Genomic DNA, 18,362 nt, shown 5'->3' with positions numbered 1-18,362 from the left:
TAAGAGCTGGATCATATGAATTTGTATGAGATTTAATCACAACACTGAAACAAACGATTGGGAATCTTGAAAAGCCAAAGAGGTCCTGCAGAGGCATTGGAAGCTTTCAAACCCGAAAAAAGCCCACATACATTTTCAATAATTCAGTAGTTAAATGGGTTTTTGAATTGGCAAGGTCAGCCTCAGTTGGCGAAATCCTAAATTGAGACAGCCTTCTCCTTTTACATCTAAAACATTTCTCTATAATACCAGGACTACCAGTAAGAGGGAATGTCTCTTACATAGCTGGCATATTAGTTGCATCTCAAAAAACATTACCAGCCAATTATTGTACTCAGTAACTTATAGAACTGGCACCCCTCTTTTAAAAAGGTGCACATTCGTGTAAGTGATATTAATGTGCAATGAATATTTGTGCATCTTTCAAGTGAAACCAAATATTGCTAGCCTGCTTTATCATTTCAGAATGATGGCCTCTCCACTTAGTATTTCTGGTCTTTTGGGTGCATGGTAAATGCTCAAATTGAGCCTTTTATAATAATAAAAGGAATAGACACTATGCCTTTGTGTAAAAAAGATATTCATAATTACAATAAACTGTTCTGCTTTCCAACAGAATTTCAGTCAACTTTGAACAGTATATGGTAAGACTGACCTGTACCAGGTTTAAGTGAAACTTGATTGACAGCCGACATTTCCATGTTGTGCACAAGTTCATAGCCTTTTTCTTGCACTTTGCCCTTCCCTTCATGATATCTGCTATATATGCCGCGGCCTGCGGAATATCCCCCCAGGTAGGTGCCCCTGGGACCTGGGGCTCTGTTGCCAGCTGCACCTCGCCCTCGGCCTCTGAGGCTGCCTGCTTATAATATCAATATAACAAAATGATCAGTAACGGCAGCAACAACCACTGGGCTAGTGCTCAAACTGTACACATTTCTGTAAGACAGTGGCCATCATTAGGCCTGCATCAATTTAAAGCAGAACAGCAACCACTCCAAAACAGTACTCGCTGTTCCAACCGCAGTGGTTATGTTTATTTGTCAGGAACTCCATTTTTTCATAGATAGGACATTAACCATTCATGTAAAATGGCATCCCTTCCTGGCACAACAAAGCACCAGCCTGCTTGGAGCTAGCCTCGTCACTAAGTGCCGTGTTCTTGGGAAGGAGTTTCCTTATAACGATAAGCTCCAAATAACCCGCCTAGGTTGTCTTTATTTATCCAAAACAAAATGTATGGGTCAACAGAAGGGGCGGGTGGACAGAATATACATCCTCACAAAAGCAAGGAACATTATTGACAGGCTTGGACGTGAGAATTCTAAAGGTATGGTATTTGAAGTGAAGATTTTTTTTAAGTGAAAAGAAAAGAGTTCCTGATCAATTAAACTTAAACACATCAATTGGATTTAAAACATGTTTGAAAGGGTGAAAGGGCTGGAGTGTTACATGACAGCCTGTTTACAGGTTTGTTCTTCCGAAGAAGCCACATGGGCACCTTTAAAAAATTATTTACATGGGGCATATCAAGCTACAAAAACTTTATTCCTCCCTATCTTCTTCGACTTTACTATGGGTAGGCTTACTTCATACAGTACTTTAAGGTTAAAATGAATGTAACAAGAACTCGCCAATAGCTTACGTTTTATTCCATGTGCTTAGTATTCCGTGCACTGAGAGAAGAAAGTAACCGTTCTGTTAGTGTGTCTAGTCCAATTTGCATGAATCTAAGACCAGATGCATGAATGCCTTGGTTAGCCAGCTGATGGAACTAGGATTAGATGTTGCTCTTCTAGCCAACTGTCACCAAGCTTTTGTTTCTCAGTATACTTTGTAGAGGGTTACCACATCTTAGCTGACTTGTGAGCAATAGCTTTGGTACCTGGTTAGCTTTGGTGCAAGTCACTGGATTGAGATCCTCTAATGTGTGTGGCAAACTTCTCCACATTCCAACCTCAAGAATAGGCCTATTGTAACATTACTAGTACAGAATATCAGTAGAAGCTCACTCTCATCGACACCCTTTTCACTCAAGGACGTCCTCAAATAAGAGAGCGATCTGGTTGTAACTAACCATGCATAAATCAGGTAAAAAAAACTAACTGGAACTTATTCAATCCTAATAAAACTGAGATCTTGGTGGCAGAGACTGCTCTATCTGGAGTTTTGGGTTCATGTCATAGGGTTGTGCCAAACTACATCGAACTTAAGATAACTAGCTTGGCCATGCCATATGTTTTTGTTCATTAATGTTTTCCAAGAGGCGTCAAATTAAATTAAAATTTCTACAATCGAATTGCAGCTGGAAAAGGCGGAATTATCTCCCCTGTAGGGGTTGATGGGAATTCGTGGACATATACAAAATAGTGATGAATGGAATGCTTGAATTAATCTCAGCCACTAGTAATTATTTGAGGCTGCATCCCAGTCCTAAGGTATTTTGCTCACCATGCATCTCAGTTTGGACTGAGCTATATGCAAATCAGTCTTAACCCTGTTCCAATGGGAACAATTTCACCCGAACTGCCAGACCAGGCTGTTCCCAAGCCAGAACACAGTTCCCTAAAACGGAGTATGTCTAAGTTGCCTGCATTTCCCTCGTGCTTTCATGAGCAGCTCTACCAAGTGATGGAAAGATCTGCACCTCTAACATTTGGATTTAACTTTCTTTCCGTGGCTGCAGTGAATATTAGCTATGACCAGCATTTAAAACAATACATTACAGAGTTATGTTCAGAAGTCCCTGAAATGCGATTGGACATGGGGAAACGGCTTTTGAATGAGCCTCCCCTTTCTAGAAGAGAAGTCCCTAGAGCAGGATTGTCAATGTTGGCCCTTTTCCCATGCAACACCTTTTTGGCAGCTGGGTATGCAAGTCAAAATAGTTGAAAAACGGCATGATAAGAAATTTTATTACATTGCTGGTGTATAGATAGGCCCAAGTCTATTTTGCAAGAATCCATTAACCAGATTACATTGTTGGTCAAATTAAGTACCTACAATCCGGGGAAGGCCTGCACAAACTCCTGTTGGTTCTTAAATATTTATAAGTGGCCCATGTCTTTCTGTGAATACATTTAAACTAGTATAGTGGTAAAGATCCTTCTTATTCCAATAGAAAATTCTACATTTTCAGAGAATTTATGTTTGAATGCAGGGATGCTTTTAATCCCTCCAAGCACATGATGCCGTCTGAGATATTCACTGACATTCAATCAGTACACTCAGACGAATAACGTTCTGCAAGCGTGGGGCCCTGCCGACCCCTAACAATACACGTCATTATGCTGAGCAACACTGAGCTTTATTTCTTATTTATGACCGAGAATGTTTTACATCTGATGGAGGATCCACTGAGTTTGGAAGCCCTCTCACCTGAGATCAAGTGCTTGCTTATCTGTATAAGGGTGTGAAATGAAAATGAAATGAAATGAATGAAAATGAAAATGAAAGTGTGTCCTCATGTAACGTAACTGGTGCTATGTAAAGCGCTCTGATAACTGATTCGGTTCGGTTCTAGTTCGCGCTATATAAAACTCTGCAATATCTTTTCCTCGGTTTTATTTTCTCTCTCTGTTATTTTATTGTGTGCATAAATATCACAATTTGTGCAATAGTCTTCTACAAAGTACTAGGATGGCCTTTTAAATTAAATATGGATGAAGCCATACCAATAAATAAAGTTAATTCACTGGGGTGTTATTTACACTCTTTGGGTGTCCTTCTGCGACCACGGATCCCCAACATACGACTACTGCCTACAATTTTAAACCAATGAAAATTGATTGTGAAAGGAGTAGCCAATTACCCACAACTCATTCTTTATAAATGTGGACCTCGCAGCCAAACAAGCACGAATTTGGGAGCAAAAGATGGAGTCCACTGTCAACTGAGCTCAAGAAAGAAGCATTTATCCTTTAGATTCCAACTGGTAACAATATTTTTATTATTGATTCGATTTTTGATTGACAGAGGTGTCGAGGCGTTTTGTAACCCATTGCTGAACACAAGAACAACTTTTGTAGCATGATAGTTCCCTTTTTGTGCTTTTTCAGAGGAATTATGAACTTAAGTGAAATTGAAAACTCAGGTGCCCAAGGTGGATTGTGCCAACACGTAGGCATTATATTTAAACACAGTCCCAATCCAAAGAGGAACAACTTTCACCAAAAACTTCTTTTATGTGTAGCATTTCAAACAAGGCATGCATAGTGGTAATTTTAAATTAGTTAGGGACAAACAATATTGTAGCTGGGTTCAGTTGTAAGATTTGCCCTTTCTTCTTCATTGAAACATGCTGATCAAAAAAATCAAAACAACAAGATGACCTCGGGATTACTAAAGTGCAGGAAAGGCATGAGAGGTGTTATATGCAAAGCTGATTCACGTAAAAATAATTGTTTTCATGATTTCATCCAAGTACAATTTACAATACATCACAAGGACAAACAACGATGTAGGTAAATTGGGCACATCTATGCAAAACACACAAAAACATCAGTGCAGCCATCAGACAAAGTGAGAGGGTAGAAGTTAAGAAACAAGGACATTGAAGAAAAATCAACTTAATGCGTCAAATTCAAAAACATTGAGCATTCATTCTATCTGCGTGTTTGCCAAGCAGTAAATATTACAATATTTACCGCATATTTTCTACCAAACATTTATATTTGTTATTTATATTTTCTTAAATATATATCGGTAAATAATGTTTTCGTTAATGCATGTTTGTTGACCATTGAAGCAAATGTGGGAACATTTTTAATGTCTACACAATACACTGTCCACTTGGCCCAAACAGTGACAGTAAAATGAGATGAGCCAATATCAGTGAACAGGTCTTAATACCACTGTGAGCCTTCGACCCCCGATGCTTTAAAACAGGGGTGGCCAACAATGACTCACAATGCAGGTTAGGCATGCCAAACAGCCGCTGACTACGCAAATGACTCCCATTTATATTAATTTTACGTAAATGCGTCTCATGTAAACATTCTTAAAATCTGATATGGCTCCAGCATTAGTGGACCAACATTGGAAGAACTTGCTTCTATCTACAATGTAAATTATTCTTCGAAAGGTCTCCAAAACGACCAACAATGCAACATGTTAGCATGTCAAAGGCATTCCGTTTTAGATCAAATCCCACTGCCCCATCTAGATAAAGAGACATTTTAAATACAGTTAAATAGAGAGGGTCTCACTGTGCCTACCAACCTTTAATGAAGTAATCTCGATTAGGCCCAATAAGAGCATTGTATGGATAGCCGTAGTAAGCTAATGTATAAGGATCGCAAGAATAAACGTAGTTGGGCTGAGTCACATCTGTTGTGATCGCGGTTGCTGGTGCTCCTCCTTTGGCTGCTTTCTGATAACGGGTGTACTGCTCTTTATCGACCGGCTTGGCCAACGTAACTTCAATGTAGGATCCCTCAAGCTCAGTCCCATTCAGCTTTCGCATTGCATGAACTGCATCATCTCGGCTGGTGAAATGGACAAAGGCATAATCTCGAATTTTCTTCACCCGTTCAACACACCCTGGGTTAAACTGTCCAAAGATCTTTTTAAGAGCGTCCTCTGTGGTCTCAATCATCAAATTCCGCACATAAAGAATTTTGACTGTCTCCATTACGTCTTCATCAACATCAATCTCTGGTTCTGCCCAGTCGACGGCTATCTGGTGGCCCCAAAGCTGTATCCTTCCTGGCATCAACTTCCTCCTAGCCATTGCAGCTGCTCTGTGGCTTTCATACTCCACAAAGGCAAAGCCTCGATTCTTCATTTTGTCAGCCGCACTGGCATACACAATCACATCAAGCACTCCTTCTGTTACTTTGGAAATTTCTTCCAAGATTTCTTCTCTCTTTTTCATCTTGGGTATTCCACCGATGAACAGCCTGCAGTTGTCTACACTGCAGCACACACCGAGCAGCCTACCTGGGCGGATTTCATAGTTGTTGAGTTCTCTGACAGCTCGTTTGGCTTCATGCTTCAATGTGAACATGACGAATGCATAGCCCCGGTTTTTCCCATCAAAATCCATCATTAGCCTCATTTCATAAATTCGGCCCACAGTTTCAAAGACGGGAACCAGCTCATCCTCGTACACATCTCGCGGTATTTTCCCGACAAATACTTCACAGCCACGTGGAGGGTGCAGTCCTTCCCAATCAGGTGGCGGACCACCATATTTCCGCTGCCCATTTTCCTGAACCATGGTGTAGCCTGTACGCTCCATCAGTGCCAGCAGAGCAGCCTCGTTAGGTGCGCCAGCAACACCCTCTGCAAGGTTGGATGTAGACATGGTGGAGGAGTCGTTACTCATACAAGTGTAGGTATCTTCAGCTGTCATTATGCCAAAGTCATTCAAAAGTGGCTGAAACCTAAGTAAAAGAACAAACACATGTTAGTTCATTGTTATTGGGGGACATGCGTTAAAAATTTTAAGAAAATTTAAACAATTGTGCTTTAATCCACCCTCTTCATTCAACAGGGACTTGTGGAATACTTAAACGAACACTGAAAATGGAAACAAGTATAAAATAGCTATGCTGCATAACTGCTGGTGATAAGGAAACCAGTATAAACCTATATGACCAGAGAGGTTTCCAGGTGCCAAAGTTGCCTGCTACCCAATTATTTTTTTAATGAATTATTTGGCTTTCAAGCACAGAAAAAAGTGAGCATGACAGAAGTAGGACATTAATAGTCAAATACATGAAACAGACAGTACGTCTCAAGATCTTAAAAATACATATGATCATTTTCAGCCGTGACGTAAATGGTAGTGCTGTGAAAATAGTCCCAACACCTTCATTTCATATAATGTTCACATAGACACTCTTGCTCAGCATGTCTGCTCCTCCAATATAGAGCAAGTATCCATGCCTATCATTCATGCCTCCACTGAGGGGACTTCTCTGGATTTCCTGTGTCTTGCAAGAGTCCTCTTAGCCAATACTGCACGCAGCCTAATCAAAGTTTTTTCCCCTAGGAACAATCCATACCCTACAGGATCCGCAAAATGGCACACATAGGAGAGATACACCCGCCAGCCAACCACTTTTGACAGCATCTGTAATCTGGTAGGCCAGTATTTTATCTGTGGACAGTCCCATGTCATGTGGAAAAAGGTACCTCCTGCAGATTGACTGAGTGCAGTCGGGGGAGGCAATTTGCCCATTTTAAGTAGTTTGTCTGCAGTATAATGCACTCTGCATACCTGAATCTGACACAGTTGCTGATATGGCCCATTTCCCGAGGTGCCATCTTTGCATCCCCACAGTTCTTATCCATTTTACCTAGGCACCCTCCCTTTTAGCCTTTAGAAGGGCACAGGTGATTAGGGTGTTGTAAAGTCATGAAATTCCTTTTTTGGCTAGGGTATCTATGATTAAATTTACCTTCAATTACTAATATTCTGGGAAGGCATTCATGTCTGACTGATGCGATCCAAGGGCATGTCTAACGGCAGGGATCTTTAAATTTGAGAACTATGGAGGATACATTCCTTCTGCAGAGCGGTAAGGAATTTAATGTGGTCTCCCTCCCACATACCTCCCAAACCTGAAAATCCCGGTTAAGGCCCCATTTGTACTGCTGTACAGTCTGGTTGGGTGGAGCAGACATGTGCACTCAGTAAAGGGGTGGCCTACGTCAATCTGCTCCAGAATCACATCCAGTAAAGGGCCCTGGACCAGTAGCTGAAAATTACTCTTGTGATGGGAGAAAGGGGCTTGGGTATTGGTGCACCATAAAGGTTTTATTATAGATGGAGTTCTTCAAATAGGTCCAAATCAAGGGGAAATGGTGGCTCATTTGATCTCCGTGTAACCAGTCCTTTATGTTTACCAACTGTGAGGTAAACTAATATAGCAGAATATCTGTCCCCCTATAGCACCTTCGTACACATGTCAAAAACAAGTATTGGGTGAATCCACGTCCAGAGTAACTTCCATGCACTTGCCCTAATTTATTAAAAAATGGTTGTGCAATTTCAAGTGGAAGGTTTTGGGGGCATATTGGAGTTTGGGAAGTGCAACTATTTTATAATGGGCTGCTCTTCCAGAGCTATTAAGTGGTAGCCTATTCCAGTTAGTAAGGCTATTATTCAGGGATTCTAATAGCGGGGATTTGCTAAATTTCCAACATTGTGTTGGATTACAGGCAATGAGAACTCCGCGATATTTAAAGTGGTCTGTTTGGACATGCAGCTTAGAATTCCTCTGATTAGGTCCTTCCCTCTACCAACTTAGAATATAATTGACTTCTCCTAAACAAACATCTAGGCCCGAGGCCAGAAGACTCTCTGTAGAGTTGGAGAATTTCAGCAAGTCCACTTAGGAGAGCGTAGGACGAGGAACACATCGTTTGTGTAGAGACACACAGAGTATTCAATGCCTCACTTTCGCTGGCAGCCCCACAGCAGGCTGATCCATGGTGCAGGTGGTTCATGAGCAGGGCTAACAGACAGCCTTGTCTAGTGCCTCTAGTGATTGAAAATTCTTACATGTACAATGGGATGGTTATATAGGATGTTATCATAGGCAAGAAAACAGAGGCCAAGAAGAAACGCCCAGCTGAGAGAATCAAACGTATTTATAAAGTCTATAAGCATCAGTACACTGGGCGCTGAGAATGTGTATGCTTCAGCCAAGGTAATTGCACAAATTGAATATGATGCCTAGTATTGTGGTCATTGTGGTCCACCATAAAGTAATTTTGGCCAGGGCGTGTTAGCGATGTGAACACTCAAGCTAGCAAGCCTATTCCCTAGAATGGTGGCAAAAGGTTTTGTCTCAATAGTGAGCATTGAAATCAGGTGTTAAGAGGCACAAGGATCTCTGGTGCTTCGCGTATGACCAAAGGCAGATCTTAAAACATCAGCGGCACCATTAACTACTGTAACAAAGGCACCAACTATTGATACGCACAGGACTGTGCGTACCCTGGTCCTTCGGTACACCATCATCAGTATAGCATTGGGCTATGATGGCCTCAACGCTGTTATTAAAGCCTAGACTTTTAAACCCCAGTAGTTTTTAAACTCTTTTGCTTCTCTACTATCTACACTGTGCAGTTTTGTGATCTCTAGCTATATTGTGGTACATGCTGCAGCTTGCCTGGAGTTACCTGCTTTATGGTGTTGTGTGTGTGGTATTTATCCAGCACTTATCTATCTGAAAGGCAGTAGAGTGCTGTATAGGGTAAAACCTTTATTCTGCACATAAAACTGGAGGAGGCACACAGGACTGCAGAGCAGGCATCTGGTGATGTTCCTCCCACAATATAAGTACTAAATGTGCACTCTCTGTCCTTTCGTCATCTTGAGTCAATAAAACAAATTTTGCCAATTGCTCTCCTTCAGGAGGTAATGATGTGAAAGTAGAAACACTTCGTTTTTTTCACTTGACTGATTATCCTATTGAGTAATAAGTGTGAAGGAGTGGTAATATGATTCTATAAGACGGAGGCCAACGTGTCCTAACATAGCAGGTGTATTTGTAGAGTGCACATTATCTCCAGAGCGGTTATATGGATCTATCTATCTATATATCTATCTATACACACATATATACATATACATATACAAAACACACTGTGGGTAACCGGAAAATTGCCCGGCGCTTCATGTATCTCAGATACTGGTCCCCACCAATATTTTTTATATTAGTATATCAAATCTTCAGTTCATTTCTTTTTGTTGTTATTTATTTTTCTTAAGCAGTCAAAACATAGCCGCAGTCTGTACAAAGCCTACACGATTTTTGCACTCCACTGCGCTTCTTCAGAGCTGTTTACAAACATAGAACATTACAATTAGAATCTAAAAAAAATACAACTTGAAATTCAGCATAGTAAATCTATTTTAAAACCGCTTAAGAAAAAAAAAAAACTGAACCAAGAAGATTTGATTTTTATTGGTGTCTTATATGTGTATATCTCAGTGATGGATATGGATAGAATATATAGGATTTAAACCGACACATCTCTAGAGAGGATGCATTAGTTCACTGAACCTACACCCATAATACTGATCCTTAATGTCTGGATCAATGCCAGATTTTCACAAAATAAACAAAATATGAATGTATATACAATTAATTTTAGTTAAACTTATTTGTATAGCCAGAAATGTTCCTGTGAATCTCACGTGGACTTCTTTAAATGTATTCCAGTGCTTTCTTTGGCTAAACTATTAGAGTGGTAGTCTGCACTTGCTTTCCTTGTACTCCACTTAGTTTTATGGTTTTAGGCAGATTCTCAATTGCTTTGCACTGCACTGTTTTGGATTGGGGAGGGAAAACGAATCATCATGTGTTTGCTGAATGTTCGAACACAGTAACTAATGTATGAATATATATATTCTCCCATTCACAACAGGAGCTTAATCATGGATTCCAATTCTCCAAAATGCCTGGGGTAGCAGAAATTATTTCACATGCCCCTTAACCTTCACTCACACATACATACATACTCTTTTACATACACAGGCATTCATAGATACAATTTCAGAACTAGAAGCACGTTCACAACATACATACATTTAAAAACATTTTTTTGTACTTAACTCAGCTGCCAGGGAAAGTCATATCCCAGCTATTTGTACTCCATTTTTAATTAAACTAATAGCGAATAATGTAATACTATTCATAAATATATAATAAAAAAAATTGACCAAAAACGAGGTGAGTGAAGCCCCTACCGACATCCATAAGAATAAGCTGCTTCTGTTCCTGCTACTGATTTTGCCACTGCTGACACTATGGGTCACGAAGGCAGTGGCAGGGGTCACAAGAAGCATGCCAGGGGTCACAGCAGCGACCCCTGGTGACTCCTAAGTGAAGCTTCATAGGTTTAGCAGAGGAGCCCGAAGCATCGCCCCTCCATTAAACGATTACCTCAGCACTAATGTCATATGTTTCGTATGGCAAGTCGTGGCCGCCCGTGGCGGGTTCTAAACATTTAATAAGTGAATATGAACTACAACATCATCCACGTCTTATCTAGTCTGGAGTTGCATAATGGTTTGAAAGCCTATCAGAAATGAAGACACCCTCAAACTAACTTTTAAGCAATGGAACAAAGCCAAGGATGCCATTGGCATTCACCATGGTGTAAAACTAATGAAGCTATCAATTTGATTTTGGCAATCCATATTACTATTTTATTGTTTGATTTTGCACTGTTTCTTTCGGTCTATTGTATGATCGATTTATTTTTTTGCATCTGTACTAAAGTAATAAAATACAATAATAAAAAATAAATAAAAACCTATCAATCCATTTCTTTTTTTTTTGTTGCTTCGACGAAAGCCAAAATCTTCCATATTTTGAAAAAAAAACATAATCAGTTACAGTGGGCTGTGGCTTGATTCAGCAATGTTAAGTCACTGGCTTAACATACTGTCAATCACAAAATGGATTAACCAACAAGAGTACTTTAGTCTGACTCAGAGTCTTCGGCATTCACACACAGAACTGGGAAGTGCAAATGTTATGGTAATTATCACATCCCTAACACTTTTCTCCAGGAGACTTTGGGCAAGTAATATTTGGGGAAAAGGGCCCTGTAAATGTCACTGCATGCGGATTTCATTGAGCAAAGGACCAAAATCGGCAAGGTATGTCCCATTTCTTTTTATTGTAGCAACTATTGTTTTCCTTTTTGTCAGCACTCCAGTGCGAGCATGACCTTCGGAAGGGAGCCAATTCTTGCGTTTCACATCAGGTTTGCCTCTCTCAAGAAAGTGCCACAATCCTGCAAGACTTCGGGGCAGTGATCTTGAAGTGAGGTCAACCCGAAGTCAGAGACTCTTCCTGATTTGCAAATTATTATTTTTCTTATATTGAGACATTGCAGTGTCCTCCTCTAGCTAACTTCCAAGTCCATCATTACCTTTAGAACGGTATCAACGATAACTAAAGAAAGGTAATTGTTCCAATCAAAAATTGATCCAGTTTATTCTTGAATCCAAATAAGATCTTACCAAAATATGTAAATAGTTGCTTCAAAGAAAGTTGCTAACATATACTTCAGATGCGAAAGTCTACACTTCGGTTCCGAAGCCATCAACTTTAAGCACAAACACTGCACCCAAGGTGTACCACCCTCATAATAAAAAACTAAAGCATCCTTTTCAAATAAATACATTTAAACGGCAAAATAATTTCCCTAATTACTTAATGTCACCTGCTTGCCGATGCAGCACAATCGATTCGGGAAACAGGTGTAGGCAAGTCTTTTTTGGCAAAGACCTGACGCTGTATTGCACAAGCACCTTCCACGGCTGTGATTAAAGCTCTACCAAAGCATATTTGCTCAACATAGGCGCACATCAGTTGGAGCAGGGTGGATTAAGCCTCAGCACAGAAGAACTGAACCTACTTCTGGAGGAAACCAAAACACAGACCCAGCAAGCATCACGGTAACTGCTGTCAAATATAATACGAATCTGTTTAGATCATACAAATATTTGGTAAGGTGATTTTTGATAACAAACTATTCTGCAATTAGCCCAAAAATAGTCCTGGTCTATTATACTCAGCAAATTAGTTTCTAAGTAAAGCTAGTTCTCACGTGCTAATATAGGAGTTGTGGCAAACATGCCAAAAACATACAATCTAATTTTACTCCTCCAATCACAAGGAAGATTACAGCTGGGAGCACACATCTGCGATCAATAAGACGCCATTTCCTACCATTCTTTTTTTTTAATAGTTCTTTTAATTAAACAAAGAGTCAGCAGAATCACAATACAGAGGAAGCATTATAAAATCAGTAGCACTTCAGGGGGTAAGGGGAAAATATCGAAACACATGATAGGGGACATTATGGGGAAGAGGGCACATCACATTTCCTACCATTCTTAACGCCCTCCTCATTCTCTCTGCAACAACAACCCTTACAGAAATATTACACTTCTCTAGAAATGCTGGACATAAAATGCACAAACTACAAACCACATCCCAAGAATCGATTATGATGTTGATCTCTGTAAACACAGAGACCCCCTACAAAGAGAACGTCATGTACCAGTTATCTGTGCTCATTTTCAGTAAAGACCGTATGCACGGAGCTTGCTCAGTCCTTCTAGTGATATAGTCTGAACTTCATACAACCTAAAAAGACAAGTGCCAAATGTTCTGCCGGATACACAGAAAAACAGTCCTGTCTGAGTGAGTACCCCACTGAACGCACGACATTGTTGTGCCTTTAGGACGCACTCAAAGTAGTTGTGCAACCTTTAGTATAGCTTCGTCGCCAGTCGTGGGCTTGCAGCACAATGGGCCATTTGTTTGAGTACTTGGGAGCCCAGGAGATTGTAGATAATCCGCTCATATGGAGTCAGACAACAGGCCAGCACGTGACGAAAAAGGTGCTGCACCTTGCAAAGGAGAGCAAATCAAAACGAAACAAAAAGTTGCATACCTGCAAACATAAGAGACCATGCACTAAAGAAATATAGATGGGGGGTCCATCCAGATCGAAGGAAGATAGAAATTATCGCACTTCCTGTAAATAAATCAGGAATTGTTGAGTAGCATTGTATAAAGGATGCAGTTGCCTAGCCAGTATATATTAGCAGTAAAGTGCAGAAAAGAACGGGAGTTTTACATAAGTACACAGGTTTGACATCAAGTAAGTATAACTAGGTCCACCAAGCCTCCCAATTGTCCATCCTGTCTTAGATTTCACACCGGGAGTACAGCCGCTGTTTACTACCACCTTTGTCTGCCCCAGACCTCTTAGAAATATGTTACTGATCTCGTCTCTACCACTGTTACTCGAAGGCAGATTTATACTTTTGACATTGGTGGGGTGCAGAAGTTCTTTATATGTCTCCTGAGCCTACTGCCCGCTTGCTGGAATGCTTTAAACTCCTCTGCTGTACTTAAATTATGTACGTCCCGTATGTTAACCCTTCACAATTCCCTCTTCCTTGGGCCACGTTACAAATGCAGGACAATTCTAGTTTGGTTACACCAGAATCAGGACCCTGAGGGGTTTCATAACATATTTCATGACCACTCGCATGCATTATGGAATTCATCCAAAAGGAAGCCTGGCCTGATTCATACTTCCTTTTTATTAGCTAATATGTTGCTATATATATTTTACTATGTGTTTAGTTAATAGGAGTATCAAAACATACTGCCAAACTTCTCCTTTGTGCTCATTTCTCCAATCTCCTAATTAATGGGAAACAAAAGCTAAAGGTTTTATTGCAATTAGCGCCGGCTGTTAGCTGAAAACATGCAACAGAGCTGAGACATAATTGTACATCTTAGTAATCTTTTTACTACAAACAACCCATGTAGCCCATCATTTAATCTGATGTTTTCTATAAAAAAAAAATGGTCAGGTTTTCTAGACCAAATTAAACATGTGACGTAAAAAATAAAAAATGGGAAATATGTATGTGGGTCTGACAAAGACACTTCTACATCTTAGGCATCATGGTGTACTGGTCACCAGAATCCCTTGATCATCGTTATGGGATCATGATACACATGTAGGGTGATTCACGGCAAGGAACAGACTTGGTTGTAGCAAACCTAGCTTCCTAAGCAACACAAAGCAAGGGTGATTAAACACATGTTTGATATTGAACTAATTGCAACCATGGTACAGTACCAGAGATGGACAACTGCAGACTTTCATTGCAAGATTTTCCACTGCAACAACCCTTTGAAGCAATCCAATCCCCAGTCGAGAAAGAAGACGGGTAACAATGGATGAAAGAGGCACCTAGTTAAGTTACTGATATGGAAAGACAATAGGGTTTTTTTGCTAATTGAAAATGTGCCATTCTTTCTATTTGTAACTGCAAAGATGAGATAGATACGACACTGCCTCGCTACACTCGACAGGACCCACACAACCCTTTCTTTCTGAAGTCTTACTCTAGCATTAACCTGAAGTTCATGTCTATTCGAACCCCAAGAGAGGGAATTTGGCTCAGAACTGTGCGCCACAGATTCTATCATGTGTCTGAAAGATGATGTTGTGTGGGGTCCTAGATGTTTGATTGAGAACATCAACTACCTGCAAAAGTTTTAGTTCATGTTATCTAAACCTGATTGTTATGAAATACAGTGGTTAAAAACACGAAAACGTATCTCGAGGGCCAAGGAGATTAGTACCCAAATCAAGAGGTTAGATTTGGGGCCTCACTGTGCAAGACTGCTTTGCAAACTTGTGATACCTAATCCATGCTAAATGCAGTCTAACAGATTAGCAGAGAAGTAGTAAAAATGAACATGAACTGTTTACAGCAGTACTCAGACTGCAGAGTATGAACAGTAAACATCCATGAGTCTATCAAGGGCAGAAATATGGTATGCAATCAAACCATAAGTACGTCTACGTCAATTAGGGATCATTTACCAACAAGACACTATAAAATGATGCATCACCTGATTATGTCTAATAAACACTCTAAAAATAAAGTATATTTCTTTCTGCTCTAATCCACCTATCCTGAGCAGGCAGAAGGCAAGTGATTTACAATTACGAAAAAGTACTGTAAAACTGGAGACTTCTGAACTGAAAACCTAATAATGCAAAAGACTATTAATAGATTGAGAAAGACAGCCAACAATACCTATCCGACACCACTGGAACAGGAAAATAACACCATGTGATGCACATCCTCGACCTTATGGATAAGGATGTCAGTGACAGTACAAGCACCAACACAGACTATGTTTCTAGCACTTAAGAGTCCACACACTGGGACCTAGAATTCACACACGTCCGAGTCAAGGGATAAAACAGATCAGACGAGATGCCTTATTGTTAACCAAAAAGTCGTCAGGGTTATTCGGAGAAAATGACCCAAAGGTTAAAAAAAAAATCCACTCATTCTACTCAAACTTTCTTTTAAGAGTAGGGGTAAGTCGGGCTACTTGAGTGAGTGAGGGGAGACTTGTATCGCGCAACTCAAGGCGCCAAACAGATCAGATAGTCTCAATTCACCGGGTGCAAGTCTACGAGTACGCCTCTACAAAGAACCAGGTTTTTAATGCTTTGCGAAAAAGCGCCAGAGAGGGTTGTCCTACCAATGCTGGGGGGAGGGAGTTCCAGAGCTTAGGTACCAAGGTGGAGAAAGCTCTACCTCCCCATCTTGCTTTTGCAAATCTAGGAAGGAGGAGATTTTTAAATGAGCGGAGGGCTCTACTGGGAAAATAAGGATGAAGGAGGGACTTAAAAATGTTTCCCACATCTTAGCAAAAACAGATACATTTAATTTTGTTTGTTGGAGGAAAAGCAACAAATGGAAATCATGCATCCTAATCCAACACAACAATGTGCCGGTCAATGGTTTGAATTCACAGAATTTTCAACCAACTAAACATAGAATATGCAAGACCGGTGGCTGACAGAGAAGTTGGCCTCTCTTTCTGTCCAAAACATCAGTGGGTGCCTCAGTGGGGAAATATATATTGTAGACTGTTAGATATATGAAAACACTTTTTCACATCAAACTAGTGGAGATTAACTTCTGCTGCTATATCTCTTTGAGACAAATATGTGCCCAGGCAGAAGTAAATCATTCATGAAGATGGGCAAAACATCAGTACCCAGAGTCTCCGTATGCACTGGAGCACACAGCCAAAGCGATGACAGAATTCAGCTCCTCCAACCATTGTCCCTTCCTCTCCCAGCAGGAAAAAAAAAATCCTTCACTTGCTTGACTGATTTACTGATTTGTGCTGTGCTAGTTATTGTGCACAACGTTCAACACGCCATGTTCTCATATCTAAACTTATAAAAATCAAAGAGGTAACGCACCAAAAACCACCCCTGAAGCAAACATCCTTCCATACCCAGGAACACCTACCCAGGCAACGCTATCTAAAGTGGATTCTTGGATGCACCAATAGTACTTTCTATATAACCAATATATCCCACTCAAATCGCTTCAGGCTACCCGGCTACTCCATGAGTTATCTATATGGGCAATGCCCGGTTTTAATGTATTTGCAGGGGTGTCTGGTATATGCCAAGATTTTGGGTTTTTTAATGCACAGATGACACCGGGAGAAATGTATCTAGTGTCAGTTAGCTGATGGGACTTTCCATTGCATTTTGGCTCCTTTCAATGCATTCATACTTCAGATGAACACACCTATATCAACAAGGAGGAACATATATTCTTCCCAACAGTCAACTCACATGTACTAAAGAAACAACCTTTTGCTACAGAAAGGTGCTCTTTTAAGTTTGGTTTTCCTTATTAAAACAACCTTAAAAGGTAAGATGCTTATCAGGAGTCAAATTACTCATTTAAGAAAAGCTTCAGTTTTATTCCTTCCCTTTCAGGTTTCCTTTGCTAAACAGCCTACTTCTTCACGTGTACGCTGGAATCTCAGGGGCTATGCAAGATCTTTTGCTGTGGGTGTCATTTTGTCTTACGCCCATGCTCCATCGAATCAAAAGTTGCGATTTCGTGTGTGGAGGCAAGAAAGCAGACACTGCGTAGAATACAACTTTGAAAACCACAGCAGCATATGAATCACACACTGCCGTTCAGATGTAAGAGTTTGCTCAACTAAATAATTGACGTTGAAATGATCGGAAAAGTTGGTCCGGATACACTGTTCAAACTATATGCCGCTCCATTGGCTAAATTGATAGGATAGCTAGGGATTTCCTTTATGGCCTATGTGGACGATGTCCATGTAATCTTGATGATGCATGGGAATTTACAGCTCTCCAAATTCAACTTTCACAACTGTATGTTTGCAGTTCAGTGTTAGATGAATAATACACTGGACTAAATTCGGAGAAAACACTTTTTGATTGGACGAGGCTCCCCTTCTCCCTGGGCTGGTGACCCCCTTTTAGGTTCTTCCTCCAACTTGCACCCATTGTCCGCAATTTGGGCATTATATTTGATCATGATGTCTACTACTCTCCGCAAACTGTTACGGTTACCTCCACCTGCTTCTTTTATCGGAGGAATTTTCCAAAAAATCCACCTGATCTTCCACTGCAAGCTTGATTCTATATGCTCTAGGAAGTTATTGGATTGCATCTTGCTTACAGCAATTCCCTGTATCTGGGACTTCCTTTCAACTGAAAATGCTCCTATTTCTCATCATCTGCAGAAACGTCACGGATTACTAGTTAATAAGCACATCACTTTTATGAGTCTATGTTTCTGTCATAAGGTATTCAAAAGGCATTAACTTGATTTTATCAGGGAGGCTTTGTCTCCTTATCAACCTTCTTGCAAACTTTGGTCTTAACTCAGGACTTTGACCATTTCCAAGATTGGAAAAACCGGATTCGACAGCTGATATTCTCCTTCCTGATTGCAAAACAACCTCCTCAATCCACCACTGACCACT

The 18,362-nt window shown here is 40.4% G+C and overlaps 1 protein-coding gene across 33 annotated transcripts in view; it reads right to left on the bottom strand.

The window, feature by feature from the left end:
• Positions 1 to 18,362, bottom strand: part of RBM47 (RNA binding motif protein 47) — a 405,432-nt gene that overhangs the window by 14,592 nt on the left and 372,478 nt on the right. For 14 of the 33 annotated variants that reach the window (XM_078678278.1, XM_078678287.1, XM_078678282.1 and 11 more), the window contains 2 exons: positions 5,221 to 6,386; positions 656 to 862 (listed from right to left, as the gene is read on the bottom strand). In XM_078678278.1, the coding sequence (XP_078534404.1) occupies positions 656 to 862; positions 5,221 to 6,355 (1,342 nt within the window). In that variant the 5' untranslated portion in view covers positions 6,356 to 6,386. The remainder of the gene's footprint in view (positions 1 to 655; positions 863 to 5,220; positions 6,387 to 18,362) is intronic. The other 19 variants (XM_078678300.1, XM_078678303.1, XM_078678304.1 and 16 more) reach the window with 2 other exon arrangements.

The sequence above is a fragment of the Lissotriton helveticus genome, chromosome 2_2 (assembly GCF_964261635.1).
Source record: "Lissotriton helveticus chromosome 2_2, aLisHel1.1, whole genome shotgun sequence".
In the NCBI taxonomy this organism is placed as follows: domain Eukaryota; kingdom Metazoa; phylum Chordata; class Amphibia; order Caudata; family Salamandridae; genus Lissotriton; species Lissotriton helveticus.
This window is presented reverse-complemented; position numbering and strand designations above follow the sequence as displayed.